We start from the raw sequence: 19,685 nt of genomic DNA on the forward strand, positions 1-19,685 counted from the left end.
TCAATTGTGTGTTGGAAAAGCTCACCCTGCCTCCATTTGAACCAGCTGCTACTGCTGATATAAAGTTCTTATCGTGGAAAACAGCTCTGCTACTAGCAATTACTTCAGCAAGAAGAGTTTCAGAACTACAGGCCCTCATGGCTGTAGAGCCTTTCAGCATATTTTACCCAGACAGGGTATCTCTGAGGACAAATCCTACTTTTATGCCTAAGGTGGTTTCTAGTGTGGCTCTTAACCAAACAGTTCATCTGCCAACCTTTTATCCAAATCCACAGAACAAGGGGGAGAGAATTATGCATTCCTTGGACGTACACAGGACTAAAGCTCTAAGATAAACTGAGCAATTACTAGTGACATATGCTGCAGGATCAGAAGGCAAGGCTATTTCAAAGCAGACTCTTTCAAAGTGGATAAGCCATTGCATCAGTTTCTGCTACTTACACCATGGTAAACCTGTGCCCAAGGGCATTAGGTCTCATTCCACCAGAGCTGCAGCTACTTTAGCAGCCTTTCTCAGGGGAGTACCAACCAAAGACATTCTAGAGGCTGCTATTTCTGTTCACACCTTTACAAAGCATTATCATTTGCCCCTCTACTCTAGATCCAGGGCAGGCTTTGCCACTGCAGTTCTAGGGCCTTATAGCCGCTCCTAATGCTGTTTAGCTCCAGCCTCCCAACCATAGCTTTGGGATTCTACCCAAATGTAATGACTGCAACAGTGAAACACGAAGAACATAGTACAGTTGTGTACACTTACCATAAATGTAGACATTCGAGTGTATTCACTGTTGCAGTCCAGGTTACCCTCCCGCCATCCCCCTGTCATTCTGGAGTTTATCTTTCCTTCTCTATCTTCTTCAACCTATGTGGTGTATTTGCTTGTAGATGAAGGTAAAGTTTATATTGCATGTATGTGTGTGTGTGTGTGTGTGTGTGTATATATATATATATATATATATATATTTGCTACCTTTTTGGGGGCACCTGACATCGGGAGCAAGAAAAACTAAAAAAATGGCGTCGGCTGCATGTTTTACACCCCTGACGACCTGACGTCATGGAAGAGGAGACAGCAACCGTCTCAGGACCCAAGACTTTGGAATTCAGGCCGACTGAGGGCAACCTGCCAGCAGATTACCCAAATGTAATGACTGCAACAGTGAATACACTCGAACATCTACATTATGGTAAGTGTACACAACTGTACTTTTCCGGTTGGTTGCCATCCTCTTCCTCTGGATCCTACCCAACCTGGTTCCATCTTGGGTGGCGAGTCTGCATCATTGGTCCGGGGTCAGCTCCCCCGGGATCACCTTCAGAAGGGCATAACCCCCATAGGGGTCCCCTCCTCCTCAGATTTCTCCCCTGAGTCCATGGTGGAGGAGCACCCTCGGAAGATGACATGCAAGAGGAGGCACCTAGACTCCCCTTGAGAGTCTCCAACAAAAGACACTGACTTCAAGGAAGGGGGTGGTTCCCCCCAGGCTACCGTCCGAGGTGTCCTTTGCTGACATTCTGGAAATACTAAAAGAACTAGGCAGTTGCCTTCCTCCACTCCATCCTCCAAGGAGTCCATGTTCCTGAAGGCATTCAGCATGGGCCCATCTACTTCTTGGGTGTCTCCCCCTGCATACAAATTAGTCCAGCTTGTTGCTAGCAGCGTGTGGAAGGAGCTAGATACAGTTGAAATGGTCCCCAAGAGGGCTGATAAGTTCCTTGCCCCCCCCCCCCAGGACACAACTGTTCTGGAGTAAGGGCATTTCAGTAGATGCTATTTTTGTTGCCGCAGCCACCAAGAAAGAGCTCACAAAGTAGAGCTCTATGGTTCATCCCCCTAACAGGGGGATGAACCATAGAGCTCTACTTTGTGAGCTCTATGTTTCATCCCCCTAACAGGGGGATGAACCATAGAGCTCACAAAGTAGAGCTCTATGGTTCATCCCCCTAACAGGGGTCTGGGGTGATTGACCGGTTCGGGAAGTACGTGTTCGCCTCTGCTACATTTGGACTGAAGACTATGAATTATGTGGTACACTTTACACAGCTGCAAATGGATTTGGTCTCAGAACTTTCCTCTTCCCTTTCAGAGTTGTTGCCTCCGGAGACCCTCAAATTGGTTTCTCCGAAGCTATCCACACTCACTTCCGTAGCTAATGCCTTGATGAGGTTGATCTTGAACACTGTCAAGGCCACCTCACGAGTGGCGGGTACAGGCATTACCGTTAGGTGTCATGCCTGGCTTTGCCTTTGCAGGTTTGTAGACAGCTTCGAGTCCTTTACTAATGCCCCATTCGATAGATCTACTCTATTTGGTCTGCTGTTCAAGGGCACTTTAACCTGCAGTGAGCAGGAGGGTAAGACCTTGTCAGCGGTAAGTATCATGTTTTCTTCTCCCCAACGGTCCTTTTCTAAGACTCAGAGGGGTAGTAAGAAGCTTTGGTGTCGCAGGGCACAGTCTTCCCTCCAGGACGCTCTGCAGACATCCTCCTCTTCTGGCTGGGAAATGGGATTCGATGGCAGATGCTGCCCCAGGGGCAGAGGGGGGGGGGTCTGCAGAACCAGGGCTTCCAAGAATGCTTCTCGGAGAAGCCTCCACAGCACTCCTGAAGTGTTGCCAGACCGCCCTGCCCTGGATGCAGTCTGAGGTCGTGTCTCCTTGCACCCACCTGGCCTGGGCTGCCATTACCTCAGACCAGTGGGTACTAAACATTGTGTCCAGGGGATATTTTATACCCTTCGCTCACCCCCCTGCAATCCAAAAGTTACTCCCGGACGTCCCACTCCACGAAAGGGAGTTGGCTCTCTGAGGTACAAGACCTACTTCAAAAAAGGGCCATCTAGAGGGTCCCAACAGGACAACAAGGATCCGGTACTTACTCTCGCTTCTTTTTATTGCCAAGGAGAACAGGGGGACCTGTGTCCCATTCTGGACCTCAGCAAACTGAATTTATCTGTCAAGAAGTCGAAGTTCCGGATGGTCACTGGTTCAGTCCATTCTTCTGCTCCTGCGAAAGGACTACTGGATGTGCTCAATTGAGCTCATGGATGCGTACTATCACATGAAAATAGACAGGTGCTCCAGGAGATTTCTGCTCTTCCAGCTGGGGGCCAGTCATTATCAGTTCAGAGCCCTGCCCTTCGGTCTCACCTCAGCCCCCTGGGTGTTTACCAAATGTATGGCAGTGGTTGCATCCCATCTTTGGCTGCAGAAGTTTCAGGTCTTTTTGTACCTGGATGATTGGCTCCTCGTGGCTCTCACTGGCCACAGATTTCACTGTAAGCCTCTTTCAAGATCTGGGCATTACTGTCAATCTTCCGAAATCTCACCTTCCTCCATGCCAGAGACTGGAATTCATAGGGCTTCTTCTGGACACTGTGTCAGAGATTGCATCTATTTCCCTGTGCAGAATAAACACAATCTGAGAGCAAGTTCTTCTTCTGGGTCGGGACAGTGTCCCTGCCTATCTCATCCTTCAGGTCCTTGGGTCAATGGCGGCAGCTATCCAGTTGATTCTCTGGTTCCAGGTATCGCATGCGAGTGCGTCAGTGGACTCTGGCTGTACAGTGTTCAGCTTGTCTTCACCCCATGTCTGCATCATTTCGAATTTTTCAGCTCTGCAAGCAACACTTGAGATGGTGGGTCCTGACCGAGGATCTCCTACTAGGGAGACCCTTTTGCCTTCCGCATCCCCAAGGCACGTTGACCATGGACGCCTCCCTGTTGGAGTAGGGGGAGCATTTCTTGGGAAGGATGGTCCAAGTCACGTGGTCCCCCTTAGAGTCCAAGTTGCAACAGTGTCCTCAAGATGAGAGCGGTCCTACTAACATTGCAAGCCTTTCAGGACTTCCTTCCTCTCGGGACGGTGGCAATTCAGACAGACAACATAACAGTATTCTGGTACATCAGCAAGCAAGCAAGGGGGAACACTATCTTGCCCGCTCTGCAGAGAGGCCATGAGAGTTTGGGAATGGGCGATGGCCTTGGGCTGCTTTCTTCTTGGAACACGTATCCCTGGCAATTCCAATAGCAGACAAGCTGAGCAGGTCTATCCTGAATCCCCATGAGTGGTCCCTGAAACAGTCAGTGGCAAGTTGGATCTTCGATCGATGGGAATTTTCATGCTGTTAACTGTTTGTATCTCCAACCAACCACAAATGCAGCAAATTCTTTGCCTTGATCCCCCCACCGGGGAGTCACCCAGGGATGCTCTGATTCACAATTGGCCACCGGGTCTCCTCTATGCCTATCCCCCAACGCCCCTCATCCCAAAGGTTCTACAGAAAGCCCGTCGCCTGAATGTTCACCTCATCCTTATTGCCCACTTTTGACCTTGGCAGACATGGTTCTCCTTCCTCTGGTCTTATCTGAAATATCCGCCTTGGATATTGGATCCAGTTCAGGATCTCATTTCCCATCCATGGGGACTTCCCCTTCCTGACCTGATGTCCCTGAGGTTGACAGCTTGGCACCTCCAGTTCCAATGATTGTCAGCCAGACCAAGGTGCCTTCCCCAGTGAAGGATATTATTTTAGCTTCTCAAAAGTCTTCCACTAAAAAGGTTTATTCCAGCAAATGGAAAAAGATTTCCATTTGAGCTTGTCAGAGGAGAATAGATCCTTTCTTGGCTCCAATTTCAGATATCTTGTCCTTCCTCTCTTTTCCTCTTTATTCCAGGAAGGGGCTAGTTTTTCAACGATTAAGCTACAGTTGGCAGCCGTCTCCATCTTCCATTTAGATGATAGTACCCATGTTTTCTTCCAGACTCTGTAAGGCCTTTCTCAAAGGGGTGTTCTTTCTTAGGCCTCCCTTCAAAGACCCATGTCCTCCTTGGGATCTTACCTTGGTGCTGCAGATACTGACACAAACCCCTTTCGAGCCTGTGGCAACTTGTGATATTAAGTTTCTATCTTGGAAGACGGCCTTCTTGTTGGCGATTACCTCTGCCAAGACGGTTTCTGAGCTGCAAGCTCTTTGTATAAAGATTCCTTTCATGGTTTTTCATAAGGATAGGGTTTCCCTTAGAACCAATCCTTCCTTCATTCCAAAAGTGGCTTTGGAAACTAACCTAAATTAGTATATACAACTTCCTGTCTTCTTTCCCAACTTCTCTAACAAAGGAGAGTATCAGCTACACTGCTTGGATGTCCATTGGCAGTTACGTTTCTACTTAGAGGACTGAGGATTTTTGAAAATTGGATCAGCTCTTTGTGGCTTTCTCTCGGGCCAGGAGAGATGGGACCATTTTCAGGGTATCCATCTCTTGTTGGGTGGTTTCTTGCATAATTCACATTTATGAGAGCAATCACAGGGACCTTCCTAGACCTATTAAAGCTCATTCTGCGCAGTTAGTGGCTACGTCCTCAGCGTTCTGGGCCAGGACCTCCTTAGATGACATTTGTGCAGCTGCTGCCTGGTCAAACCCTCATAGCTTCGTAACACATAAGTTGGATTTGGTATCTAGCGGTATAGCCTCATTTGGTTCTTCTGTGCTCTGGCATGTCCTTCCTTGAGACCTCCCAGGATTTTGGGTAGCTAGGGACTCTGACCCATCCATGATCAATAATGCCATGGATAGCATCAGATAAAGAGTTATGTGCTCGCCATAACTTGGAGTCTTTGCTATCCGATGTCATTATTCATCACGTTCTCACCCTCTCTCCCCTCCTTCTAGTGATCAGGGGATTCTTGGAGTATTGGTGGATCTGGTCTGCTGTTCTTAGAAGAGAACAGTATCCCCTCCAGGTTAGTTACCTAGCAAACTCGATCTGAGGATTATGTGTAATAGGAAGTAAGGGGAGGGGAGGAGCTCAAGCTCAAGAGCTGTTGCTCATTTTGCCGGCTGTGATCCAGGACTCATCCGTGATGACTAATGACATCAGATAGCATAGATTCCAAGTTATGGTGAGTACATAACTCTTTATTTTTGCAGTAATCCACAACCTTATAAAATGGTCTGGGTTAATGGGAGCAGGGGGCTAAGAGTCTGGTGCCAAAGATGCATTTCTAAATGCGTCTTCTAAGGCCTTTATAATTGATGAGGTTCCACTCCAGTAGGTCTAGGAGATCTCTGTAATTCTTCCTGACATCTGAGAACTCAGTAGAGTACCATTTGAAGTGATCATTTATTCCCTTAAAGGTATTACCAAAAGAGAACTCCTCTTGTGAAGAGGCAGGGGGTAAGGTGTCCTCAACATCTGACTCATAACCGGTAGGGGGAAGACATGTGGTCTGTATGGGCAACTTCATCCGATCCCTAGATGGAGAATCTCCGTTTTAAGACTCTTGCCCCCTGACAGTGACTCTTGCTGTGAAGATGATGGAGATTCATAAAGTGTACAAATTCCTGAGCCAACTTCATCAAGTCGTGAGAAGCAGCATGGGAAGCAGAAAGGAATGGAGGCCCACCCAGTTCATACTGAGGCAAGATGGCCAATTCCTGCTGCCCAAATACCTGGAGTCTGGGCATGGAAGTGGCTACCTTTGAAGGCCCATATATATATATATATATATATATATATATATATATATATATATAAACATATATATATATATATATATATATATAAACAGATGCCAATGACGTTAGTTTTTGAAATTAGTCACCCTTACAGGCAAACACTAAACGGATGCTGTCCTCATTCTCAGAATTCAAGATACAGGTGCTCGAGTCAGATGCTCACAGAGAGGAGTCTTGACAAACTGACAGCTAGAGGATTTCTGCTCTGGAGGACATACTGTCATCTGAGCATTTGTTAGTCTCCTAAGGTACACTACTGGAGACCTCGGTCCAATGTGTAGGTGTCAGGGTTGGGAACTGTGAACGTGCCTTACAGGACCTGATACCCTTGAGTGTAGGAAGGTCCTCAGCCTCGGATGGAATATGATCCACCTCTGTTAAATCTGTCTTGTATGGTCACTTCTCTTTTCTGTTTTGTGGGCTTCTGCGGAATACTTGGCTAGTACCTTGTTGGACTTGGTAAAAGCATTAGCCTTCTATGGTTCAGGGTGTTTAGCTTTTGCTGCCTGCGTAATGGACCACTGGTTGAAGTGTGCACAGTTAGGGCAGATTAAGGAATGTGATGTGCAGGTGTGGGAATTGTTTTTCTGGAACTGCATCCTACACAAAATGCACCTAGTAACTTTTAATTTCTGGCATCCATACCTGATGCCTAAAAGAAATGCTGTAAATGTAGTACAATCAAGAATAGCTCCCAGTTGGGGTACTTTTGTGAAAACTCTAAAAGCCAGTCCTAGGAGACAGACTGACATATGCTAGCACAATATACTTTGATCTATGCTCATACTGTGGCAAGAAAAAAATTAAGATAAAGTGGATAGACTTCCCTTTTTACAACTGACCTTCTTAAATTCAGATGGGGAGGTGTCCACCTTACTAGGACAGGAAGTGTGCAAATCTGTAACTTCTGCTGAATTTGGACTGGATATAGGGCCTTCTGCTGCAGAAGTCCCAAGATGTAATCACTGCTGCAACTGTGAACAGTACATTGAGAATCAGATGCTACAGTGCCACTTTCTCACTTTAAAATTTTGATGGCTAAGAATTTCTACAGCTGGATTCTTAGCACTTAGCATTACTTTGTTCTTTACTTCAGCACAAGGCTTGCAATCGTGATTTTACAAATTTTTGATATTTTGTCAAGTGATACCCTGCCTGCTGTACAGTCATGTCATGCAAGATCTTCTGTTTCTGTAAGCTTTTAAGTTTTAAGTAGGACTTAAAGAACTACAACCAGCATCTTGATGTTTGTCCAACTTTCTTTATATAGTTTCATTGATTGCTACACTTTTCACTCTAGCAAATACTTGTATATGTCTCATTTATAAAGCAGTATAACCTGCTTATTGTAAGCATTGTGCCTCCAAGTAAGAGCACATTTATTTTATTTAATGACTTTTTCTTGACAACTCACCATGTCAGGAAGTCTGATTTAGGAGGCTGCTCTGAGAAAGTAGACTCACAAAAATGTAATTTGAGTAATATTCTAGAGTGTTACAGCGAGTAAGCATTGGGCAGAAAATTAAATAAACTATATGCAGGTACTGTGAAAATGACTTCTTATGAAAAAGGGACAAAGCAGTTGCATTTAAGTTTAGAAAAAAAGTGCAACTTTTAAGCTAAATCTTTGACTGTAGAAAAGTAGCTGTATAGGAGTATTTCCACTACAAACAACAAAACTACCACACTTGTAAATATTCTGGTGCGTTGGAATAGTTTGCGCCCAGAATTGCAACAGACAGTCTTCAGCTGTTGTAGCCTAGTATACTGAAGCAGAGGAAGGGGAGAGTTGCAGTCTGATTTTTCATGCTGTTTGATTTTTCTGCTTATGATTATACTGTACCACACAACTTTTTATTTTAGAATTAAGCATTCCTTTTATTGCGCTTTTCAGTTATCTTGAAAAAATATTACTTAGTCTAAAATATGATTTTCATTGTTAAGAGTTATACTCATTCTGTGGGCCTTTCTACAATATTGTTGACATTCAAGGTTGGTCTAGTAACTGGGGAAAGTTTAGGTGCACATTAATCTGGTCTAGGGGGCAAAACTTCTGTTTTAATTTTAAGATTTGTATAGTAATCGTAAAAAGATGTACTGTTTTCCCTAACAGGTTACTCAGCTGACTGGCTTCTCTGATCCAGTGTATGCAGAAGCTTATGTCCACGTGAATCAGTATGACATCGTCTTGGATGTGCTTGTAGTTAATCAAACCAGTGACACATTGCAAAATTGTACTCTAGAGCTGGCTACATTGGGTAAGGACAGTTTGCGATTTTTTTTTTTTGTCGTATGTATATTTACTTTGCATATTTGCTGCATTATCTTATCCCCGTCTTCCAATATGATGTCCAAAGGTCTGTAATGGTGATGCAAGGAATGCAGATTGAGCTGTCAAGAAAGGCTTTTGACTTGAATGCTCAGAGTAGATGAAGATGCACCATACAAATAGGATTGAATGTTGCAGGCAATGAGTTTCTTTATAAACCGAGAAGCCTTGACAATCTTTTGTGTTATTGTGGTACTGTAAGGAAGAACAGTGAAGTTAGCATCAAATAGGTAAGACTGAGTAAATACTCTTGGCAATTCATAGCAAGTTAAAACTTTTTTGATTCCTCAAACTCCATTAAAAGAACAAGCGTCGTCTCTGGTTCCCCACCCTTCAAGTCAGGAATAATTAATGAATTTGTTCCGACTATAAAACCTTTAATGTTTCAGAAAAAATGTTTTGCAAATAGTGAAGAAATACTATTTTTATAATTATTGTATAATAATTACAATAAATACTTTTTACCTCTAGGCTGTAGGGTTTCAAACAAAAGTAAACCATGCTACTTTTTGTTTTTCAACAATGTATCTGCAACAGTAAAAAGTAATGCAAGATATCAACACACAAACATGATAAAAATTTTTAACAAATCTGGGTTGTGATTATGGCATTCCTTAAAATGCATGGCCACAGTACTTGTAAGAGTGCCATTACAAATGTCTCTAGTCTGTTCTTGCATTTCTTTTCTCACCTTGTGCATGCACATGTGCAATTAAGTCCAATGACTCCTGATAATCCCTATTACTACTTACTGTAAAGTCCTACTGTTTTATATTTGCTTCTGAACTGCTCAAGAATTAAGAGCATATCGAACACCTTTTACACTTTTTTTTTTTATCCACAGATCCCCCCATCTTCTAAAGAATATACAGCTGTATCACCAGTGCTAGGGGTTTTGCAGTAAGAAATTTTCAGTCTTAAAACTTCAAATTGTTGTATACCAATAGTGTTTCAAAATGTCTGATACCTCTTTAAGAGAAGGGACATAACATGTTACAAAATATGCATTTTCACTTTTTTGTTAGATGATGGATATCTCTCTCTATTTCTCTCCATGATATTATTACATCTCAATTCTAACTTATGTAAAGAAGACAGTTGCTTTTGGTCGTAACCTCTTACTTATAACTTATAAACAATTTCACCTAGCAATTGCTGAAAAAAAATCATCTTCCGAACATAAAGCTCTTAACCATTCCCCAAAGGGAAGAAAGTTTATCGAATGGGGGATGTGCACTCATAGCATGAAGGAAAGTATTAGCAGACGTTCATTTCCAATACATGGTGGAATGGATATTTAGGCAAGGTTGACTCTTGTAGCTTATACCAAAAAGCTTGTGACAGTCTTTTGGCTTGCTGTGATGATGGAGAGAAGTGCATTGTATCTCCACAGATAGGGTAGTAGAGTGTGCAGTCTTCCATGTAAGTACTGTGGTTACCACATTTGTCAAAATTCAAAATGAAATAATAAAAGCAACAGGGGCTGACAAAAAACATTGACTAGAGTTTGGGAGGAGAGTATAAGAAAGACACTGGAAAGGGCAAACAGACTGGTGAGCCTGAGAGATTGTTCTGACAGAAGAATTCTTTTCTCTCAAACTTTATATAACTTAAGAATAACATGATGTCCTGAGTAGCACAAGTGTTCCAAATCTAGATAATTTCTCATTATGGAAGACATTTTTGTCTGAGTCCTTACTAATTAGTCACTTTTGTCTGGAAATTCCTGATCTGTGATGAGATTAGGTTCACCTATTACTTTTCTTTTCCAAGGTAAATCACGGATTCTAGAGAGATTTTCTATGATGTTCTTTGTGTTTCACTGTTGCAATCCTCACCTGTGAGTTATCCCTGCTGTGGTAGCCCTCGGCCAGCCCGAATACCAGAGTCAATTTTTTTTGCGTCTGCTTGCAGTCGCCTGTAGTCTGACGTCAGGTCGTCAGTGCTATAAAGCAAGGCAGCTGACGTCATTACATCAGTCTTTCTTGCCATGGAGACCGTAGCAGAAACAGTTCGCACGAGTGCCAGTCAGTCACTACCAGAAGTTGAATTTCAGCTGAAAACGTCTAAAGCTAAGTACCCCATTGGTGATCCTTTTTTCTTGTGCTAACTGATGTCCAAAAAAGTTAACAGTTGTCTTGCCTGTGGAAAGCAGATCCCTCACCGAGACTTCCATTCTTGCTGCGTCACTTGTTTAGGCCCAGACCACGATGTCCCCCGTTGCCGGTTCTGTGCCCTCTTTAATGCAAGAACCATTTGCCGTAGAGCTCTTTTTGTAGACAGTTATTTTTGTGTTCCATCTTCGCTTTCCGGTATGGCATCCATCAGCTAACAATCTGTGAACATTCCGAAAAAACATAGAGATAAAGATAGAGACAGACCACCCAAGGCTAAACCTTCCGACGACACTACCTCTAAGCAGGTAGTCAGTTCTCTGGAATTAATTAAGGTGCTTTCGCAGCCCCTGATGCCCGATTTGATATCTACGCAGGCCTCTACCAAGACCCTTTCGGCGTATGCCGCAGAAATCTTCTTTGTCTTCCGAGCCTTTGGCTGTCTCTGCCTTGGTTGGATCCAGAGCCGCAACGCAGGTACTGGCTTGCGAGGAAGCCTTTCGCATTACTGAATCTAGACAAAAAACATTGTCTTCGCATCCAACTACCGTTTCTCTCAGACCGACGGATACTGTCAGGACTAGAAGCCAGGCCAGTCCTAGGAAATTTGCTTCTAGTCACCATCTTACTACTGCTCCACCACCCCAAGCACAAATGCTTAAAATGGCAGAGGATCTCATCTCCTTTATCCGGGGTAGTCAGGCCACAACTTCTAAACAGAAAAGGCACCCTTCTCCAGAAATTATGGCAGAACAGGATTCTGAGGAATCAAACTATTCAGTTTTTGAAGAAGAACAGCATCCCTTAACTGCTTATGAGAATTCAGATGCAGAGGAATCCATCCCTTCTGCCTCCCCTCCAGAGGACCTTTCCTTTGGGGAAACTCTTCACTCCCTCAGGGAACATTTCCAGTGGTAATCTCAGGACTTCCCACAGTCTAAGAAAAGACTTAGAGAGTTTCTGGATGTGCCCCAGCACAGACCCCTGGCCACCCCCCATATTTTAGAAGTGGTGGATGATGTTTTCCACGAATCCAGCTTGGCCCCCGATGCCCTCCCTCCTGCTCCTAGTAAATCAGACAGGTACTACAGAGTACTGGATTCTCACAAATACCTGTGCAGAAATCCTGCTGCAGGCCCAGAGGTCATTACACAGGGACCTAAAGGAGCTAAGACTAGTTCTGCAAGAATCTTCTTCCTTCTGACAAAGACTCCAGAGCTCTGGACAGATGGGGTAAAAAAGTATGCACATCTGCAATCTTGGCCATCAGAGCACTCAATTGTCAGTTCCATATGTTAAAATATCAACAACACATTTTGGAACTATTAAAACAGAAGATTGCTACTTTTCCTGACTGTGCCAATTCAAAAGAGTTAGCAGATTTACTGCACTCTACATGTCAAGTGGCCAAACATTCATTACACTGTGGATATGACGTCCTAGAAGCCTCTAGCAGGGCAGCAGTGAGATGATCTGTTATTAGGAGACATGCATGGCTGAAGGGAACAACCTCTCCCTGATCAAGTCAAGTCTAAACTTATTGCTACAACCCTGGATAAGGAACGCCAGTTTGGGGAGAAAGCAAAAGAGGTGCTTAAAAATATGGAAGACAAAGCAAAATCTATGCAAACAGTAAAAGATTTCTTTCAAGTTCAACCTCCCAGATTCAGTAGGAACTGTCCCCGCTAAGCACTGGGCCTTCCCTGCACCTAGCAGACAAGGCTAAGGTAAGCCCCACAGGGACAGATTATCCAGGCCCCTATCCCAGGGCCAGCAGAGACGCAAACAATGGACCACTTCCATCTCTATGGCAGTGAGTTCTAAGCCAGCCTTCTATGGCAAGCACTCGCAATGAATCCCCCTCCCCCTCTGCCCTCCCTTCACTCATCAAAATCTAGGAGGAAGGCTTTCCCTCTTCAAAGACAGTTGGCTTTCTGTAACAAAGGACCAATGGGTCTTAAAGATCATTTTTCAGGGATACAAATTCTCTTTCAGTGCCCAATCCCAAGAGGGTACCCAGACTTACCTCCAAATCTGTGGGCAGAGGCATTGAAACAGGTACAATAATCATATCCCAGGGGGGCAGTAGAACCTGTCCCCTCAGATCAAATAGGCAAAGGCGTTTATTCCAGACTATTCCCTGTTCCTGGAAAAGAGGGCAGTTGGTGCCCCATCCTGGATCTATCCATTGTGAACACCTCCCTGATGGTCCCCAGATTCAAAATGCTAACTTTGCAGCAGCTGCTGCGTATGTTAACAAAAAATGCCTGGCTAGTGACCCTAGACCTAAAAGATGCCTACCTTCACATCCCAATCAGGGAATCGTGCAGGAAATTGCTGTGCTTCAGAGCAGGCTCACAACACTTTCAGTTCTCTGCGCTGCCCTTTGGCTTATCTACTGCTCCCAGAGTATTCACCAAATGCTTGACCCCTGCCATAGCATTTTGCAGACAGAGAAATATACAAACTTACCTTTACCTGGATGACTGCCTCTTTCAGGCGGAGTGCAAAGAAAAGCTGCTGAAGGATCTTCCCTTTGTCAAATCACTCCTAACTTCCCTAGGGTTCAGCCTCAACGAAAAGAAATCAAACCAAAATCCCACCAGGAAGATCATTTTCTTGTGAGCTGTGCTAGACACAGCATCCCCAATGGCCTTCCTATTCCCAGAAAAGCAGAGCTTCCTACCTCTCTACTTTACCCAGCTGGCTTCCAGAAATCACCTCACTGTGAGGAAGTTCCTGCAAGCCCTGGGATACATGGCATTCTGCATCCTTCTCATTCCTCTGGCCAGGCTTCACATGAGAAAACTTCAGTGGTATTTAAAGTATGGTGCCAGCACTCTCAATCCCTAGAGACATCTCTCTCTGATCCCATGTATAAGGGCCAAGTTTCTCTGGTGGGCAGAGGCCTGTGCCAGGAACAAGGGTCTTCCCTTTATCCGCCACCCTTCGGCCAGACCATCACCACTGACTCCTCAGACTTTGCTTGGGGCGCTCATCTAGCAGGCAGGTGCACCCAAGGTCTTTGGGATGCCCAGCAACTACACTTGCACATCAGTCAGAAAGAAATGATGGCAGTACAAAAGGCTCTGACATTTTTTCAAACCCCATCTCAGGCCAGGGGTTCTCCTTATAAAAACAGACAACACCACAGTAATGTGGTATATTAACAAACGGGGGGGGGGACCCAGTCTTACCCCCCTGTGAAGGTTAGCCATGAGTCTCTGGCTTACAGCCACCTCCATGGGTCTCACCTAATTGCCCAATACCTACCAGGGGTCAACAACACCCTGGCAGAGACCACCTACTGGACCCCCACGAATGGGAGCTCCACAAAGAAATCTTTCTGCAAATCACTCAGGAGTGGGGGACTCCGCAAGTGGATCTTTTTGCCTCGCACCTCAGCCACCAGCTGCAAAAGTTCTGTACCAGGGAGTATCCCCTCTTAGCGTGGAAGGTGGATGCCTTGACCTGACCCTGGAACACCCTCCTTGTGTACGTGTTCCCTCCTCTGCCCCTTATTCCCAAGGTACTGATCAAAATAAGAGAGGAGAGATCAAAGGCCATCCTCATTGCTCCAGATTGGCCCAGACAGCATTGGTACCCCTTACTGCGCAGCCAGACTTTTCAGCCTCCCAAGTAGCTTCCCCTGATCTCAGACCTCTTGACCTAGGTGAGGGGGAAGATAATCCACCCAGACATATACAGACTCTCAATGTTTCAGCATGGCTTATATCTTAAAAGCTAACAAGGAGTCCCTGTTAAGCAAACAGGTCCTGGACATCATCACAGAGGCCAGAAGACCCAGCACCAGAAAATCATACGCAGGGAAATGGAAAAGATTCTGCTCCTGGAACAAATCCAGAGGGGCCAGAACCTCCCATCCTTCCATCTCTTTTATCTTGGATTACCTAGCCGAGTTGCTCAGTAGTGGCCTTTTTCTCCTCTATTAAAATCCATTCCTTAGCCATTTCTGCCCATTACGATTCAGACCCACCCCTCTTCTCTCATCCTTTGATTAAGCAATTCCTCCGAGGGGCTTCTAATATGAGACCTCCCAGAAGGCCTTCCACACCACCCTGGGACCTGAATTATGTTCTAGAAAAACTAACCTTACCTCCTTGCAAACCTGCTGCTTCTACAGAATTGAAATACCTCTCCTGGAAGACTGCCTTCTTTCTAGCTATCACTTTAGCCAGAAGGGCATCAGAACTTCAGGCTCTCGTGGTTGTTAAGCCCTTCATCATTTTCCATGCAGATAGGGTCTCCCTGAGGACTAACCCCTCCTTTATACCCAAGGTGGTATCTGATGTGACCCTCAACCAGGCCATACACCTACCCACCTTCTTTCCCAACTCCCAAAACAAGGGAGAAAGAATTCTACACTTGCTAGAAGTGTACAAATAACACAGATACTATCTGGACTGTACTAAACCATTCAGAAAAAACAGACCAGCTACTGGTCAGCTTTGCCCCTGGGAGTAGTCCATTTCCAAACAAACCATTTCCAAATGGATATCACACTCTATCCCATTTCTGCCACAGACTGCATGTGACCCCCCCCCCCCAAGTCTATCTGTACCCATTCCACTAGGGCATCCTCCACTTCCACAGCTTTCCTCAGATGAGTACCCACCAGGGACATCTTGGAAGCTGCCACCTGGACCTCTGTCTATACTTTTACAAAGCATTACCACCTACCTCTTTTTTTTCTAAGTCTAGGGGAGGGATTGCCTCTGCAGTTCTGCAGGGCCTGCTGACCCATACGTAGGACCTCTTACCTATCCTTCCACCCCTCTCCTCAGCTTTGGGAATCCTCCCTCAGGTGAATACTGCAACAGTGAAACATGAAGAACATAGTACAGTTGTGTACACTTACCATAAATGTAGATGTTCAGGGTATTTCACTGTTGCAGTCCTGGATTCCCTCCCTCCATCCCCCATATATCATCTTCCACTAGGGAGACATAAGCTTCCCACGGTGGCTTTTAACTTCAGGACCACTTTTCCTTATTTCCTTGTGCTTCTGACAGGTTAGGGCAAGAAAAACTGAAGTAATGATGTCAGCTGCCTTGCTTTATAGCACTGACGACCTGACGTCAGACTACAGGCGACTGCAGCCGATGCAAAAAAACATTGACTCTGGTATTCGGGCTGGCCGAGGGCTACCACAGCAGGGATAACCCACAGGTGATGACTGTAATAGTTAATACACTCTAACATCTACATTTATGGTAAGTGTACACAACTGTACTTTTTGACATAAGTGATTCAGTTTGCATACATGTATGTGTTTCATTTTGCATGTTAATTTAACAGACATACCATAGTTAGACTCCATAGTTCGTATACTGGTGTGTGTGCATGCTTGTGTGTTTTTATGCACTTGCTTGCCCTGTCCAGAATTAGGTTATTTTCATTGAATTCTTATGATGAAGGGATAGGGTGTGGCTCCCCTTTGACACTGAACTGTGGATAAAGATGGTTACAAGCATGTAACTTATATTATTTCTCAAAAGTTGTGTCTTTTGAAGGTTATGCATTTCTGATTTTTGGCTTGGAAGTTAATTGAAAAAAACAGTGCTACAGTTTTAGTCTGGTATATCATGCTCTTTTTTTTCCAGTTTGGCTAGTTGTCTTACTGGAAGAGGTTGCATTATGCTTTGTGGTATACATCTGTTAGAAAGCTTGTAGGTATTCAAGCTGTTTTACACCAAATTGAAGTACACTCTCTACCAGCAGATGGCAGTTGTTGACTACTACTTTATAATAGTCTCCAGTGGAAGGAATACACCTCTTTTTGCAGTCCCACCATTGTCAATGAATATATAACAATTAAGCAAGGGTGGCATTTTTATTTCTTTTAAATTGCCCTTTTTTCAGTAAGGAACCTGCTTGTCTATTTTTCCTTTGAAAATGAAATTTGTTCATATTATGTGAAATTGTACTTCACACTTTTTTTCTTTCTAGAACAGAAGTGATACATTTTAGCAGAACAAGTCTTCCAAACTCATTCCTTGAGTATCTGCTTAGCCCATTTCATGTTTGCAGAGGAACCAGAGCTAATTTCAGCATTCAGTGTGTGTTACAGCAGTGAAGCTTTTCCTGGATGAGGAAGCTAACCCATCACAGGGCACTCACTCACTCATGGCACCCATGCTTGCAGGCAGTTTGGAGTAGCACCATTTCATCTACAGCAATCTTTGGGATGTAGTTAGAAGGCAGAGCACCCTGTCAAATGATGGAGCTGCTCTTTTGTAAATGATTTTGCAGCAAAGAGTTCACCGTACAAAGGCAGTTTCATGCATGTTTTGTTTCTGGAACTTGACTATTACTCAGGCATAGATTATTTTTTCTTAGGCATTTTAACCAAGTATTGTTAAATCACAGTGTGGAAACTTTAAGGCTTCCAGAAAAATTACTAAAGAAAAACTTCTAACTGTAATACAAACAAGTCTTCATTTATGACGAGCCAGTAGAGACTGTTTGGTATATTCATACAGTGAAAAAAGATAGTGATGTTCATCATAAGGATCACTGCTGCAGTATAATTCATTTTGGAGTTAAATGCAGTCATAGGTGGACATCTATGCATATTTCCTGATTAGCAGAGATTTGGATATCCTCAGGGCCCAGCTGATCACTTACAGTCGCACAGGACTCAGGAAGATAGCTGGTATATGAGGAGAGCACCCATACTATCCTTTATTTTTCTCTCTGTCTCTGCATCTTATTTTGGGTTTAGGGTAGTTGATCGAATGACCAGCTATACAGTCACCCAGAAGATGAATATTAAAACTTTGAAAAAGCAAATGCAGACACGTTGTGCACATGCTCCAGGGATAACCCTGCAGTGGAATAAACCAAATACAAGTGTTTTTCCAAGGGGGCAATCCCCTCCACCCCTTTTAATTATATAACTAACTCTGAAATTGCACATTCCCTGGGAAAAGGGAATATTTCTCTACCTGGGAATTGATCTCACACACTTGTTGACGATCTGTCTGCATCGACCAAATGGTGTTGACTAAACAGATGTCAACCTAGCTGGTCATTTGATCAACTGCTCGCAGCCTATATATACGCACACACATATATATATGAGCATATATGTATATAAAATAAATATATATTTATATGGGCAGTTTTTTCCATCTTGCTCAACTTCCTGATTTAAAAGCCTGCATTTGCACTTGTTTCCCCCCTTTCCTGTAACTAGTCTAGTCCAGATACAGATTTGCTGTATCCCGGACTGTTTGTAAGCTCCTGAGCCCCCCAAGCCTTTCTGTATTGGAGGGAAGCCTTCTGCCTTATCAGTGGGAGTGGTAAGCACTAGGTAGCCTATCTACCACAAGTGGTGTGGTTCCTGGCCCAGAAATTGTAGTTTATTGGCTGTTTGGACAGTTTTTCCATCTCTGTCAACTTTCCGGTTTAAAAGCCTGCATTTGTTTCCTGCCTTTCCTGTAACTAGTCTAGTTCAGATACAGGCTTGCTGTATCCAGGACTGTTTGTAAGCTTCTGAGCGGTGCCAGAGTCTGCTCTTCAATTTTTCCCTTAGATCTACTAGTTCTCTCCTCTACTGCACTTATACTAGCTTATTCGTCTGGCACTTTACCAGACTTCTTGTAGCAATTATTGTAGCACACAAAAGTGCTACCAGCACTAAACGTTCTACAAGGAAACAGATCCAGTACATATTATCAATGCCCACCCCTCCAGGCATGTCTAAAGGTCAGTTCCCTGTGCTTTCTCCTATTAACCTGGTGAACTTGGGCATCCTGAGGCAATGTAGCAACTGCCTCATGTACACAGACAACCCTCTCCTCTTACCTTCCAACACTCAGACTTGCGAGAGATGCACTTGTATATCCAAACTGGAAGCCACACACTCCAACCAAGAGCGGAATAGCTGGTCAAGAGGAGAAGGTCAACACTTGCACCACACCACATGGAACACATAGCCCTCCAGAACACACACCAGCATTGCCTTCACATAAAAACACAGACCACACACCCACCTCCGCGGAGGCTCTTAATAAAGAATCTACCCAAGCAACAGAGACCTCCAAGGTAGAAATGCACTCTACCACCACAACACAACACTAATCACGAGACACAACTCTCCTAAACAGTGTGCCACTCAACCAAAGCCCCTAAGGCAAAACAGCATGCCCAACACGCTAGTCATAGGTGACTCAATAGTGAGGCACACTGATGTCCCACTCACTAGGTTGAATAAGGAGAAAGTAACAGTCAGCTACCTGTCAGGTGCCAGGATCCACCACATAACGCGCGCACTCAGGTCCCTCAACAATAGGTACAAATATGACTCTGTCATTGTACATGTGGTTGTGAATGACCTGAGACATACCTCCCTGGACTACATGAAAAGAGACAGGGAGGAGCTCTCGGATTATGTAGCCCAGGCGGGTATGATCCTAGCCCTGAGCAGCATCCTACCATCACCCAGAATGATACCATAGTACAAGCAGAAAATGATTGATTTCAACAATTGGCTAAGTTTCTGGTGTCATTCTAAGGGGATCCATTATCTGTCTGCCTGGGATGACATGATTGACAGACCTCGATGCTTTGCCAGAGATGGCCTGCATCTGTCACCCCTGGGCTTCCGGATACTGGCCAAGGCTCTTGCCACCCCTATAGTGCCTTTTTTATTAGGCAGTGTTCCAAAGACCAAATTACCACCGTAACAGCTACAAACAA

General features: G+C 44.4%; 1 protein-coding gene across 2 annotated transcripts in view; it reads left to right on the plus strand.

The window, feature by feature from the left end:
- The window catches only part of COPB1 (COPI coat complex subunit beta 1), a 721,336-nt gene that overhangs the window by 570,623 nt on the left and 131,028 nt on the right, over nt 1-19,685 (plus strand). For both annotated transcript variants that reach the window (XM_044082795.1, XM_044082796.1), the window contains exon 17: nt 8,632-8,776. In XM_044082795.1, the coding sequence (XP_043938730.1) occupies nt 8,632-8,776 (145 nt within the window). The remainder of the gene's footprint in view (nt 1-8,631; nt 8,777-19,685) is intronic.

Source organism: Protopterus annectens, chromosome 9.part0 (genome assembly GCF_019279795.1).
Source record: "Protopterus annectens isolate FY-2018-M chromosome 9.part0, PAN1.0, whole genome shotgun sequence".
Taxonomy (NCBI): domain Eukaryota; kingdom Metazoa; phylum Chordata; order Ceratodontiformes; family Protopteridae; genus Protopterus; species Protopterus annectens.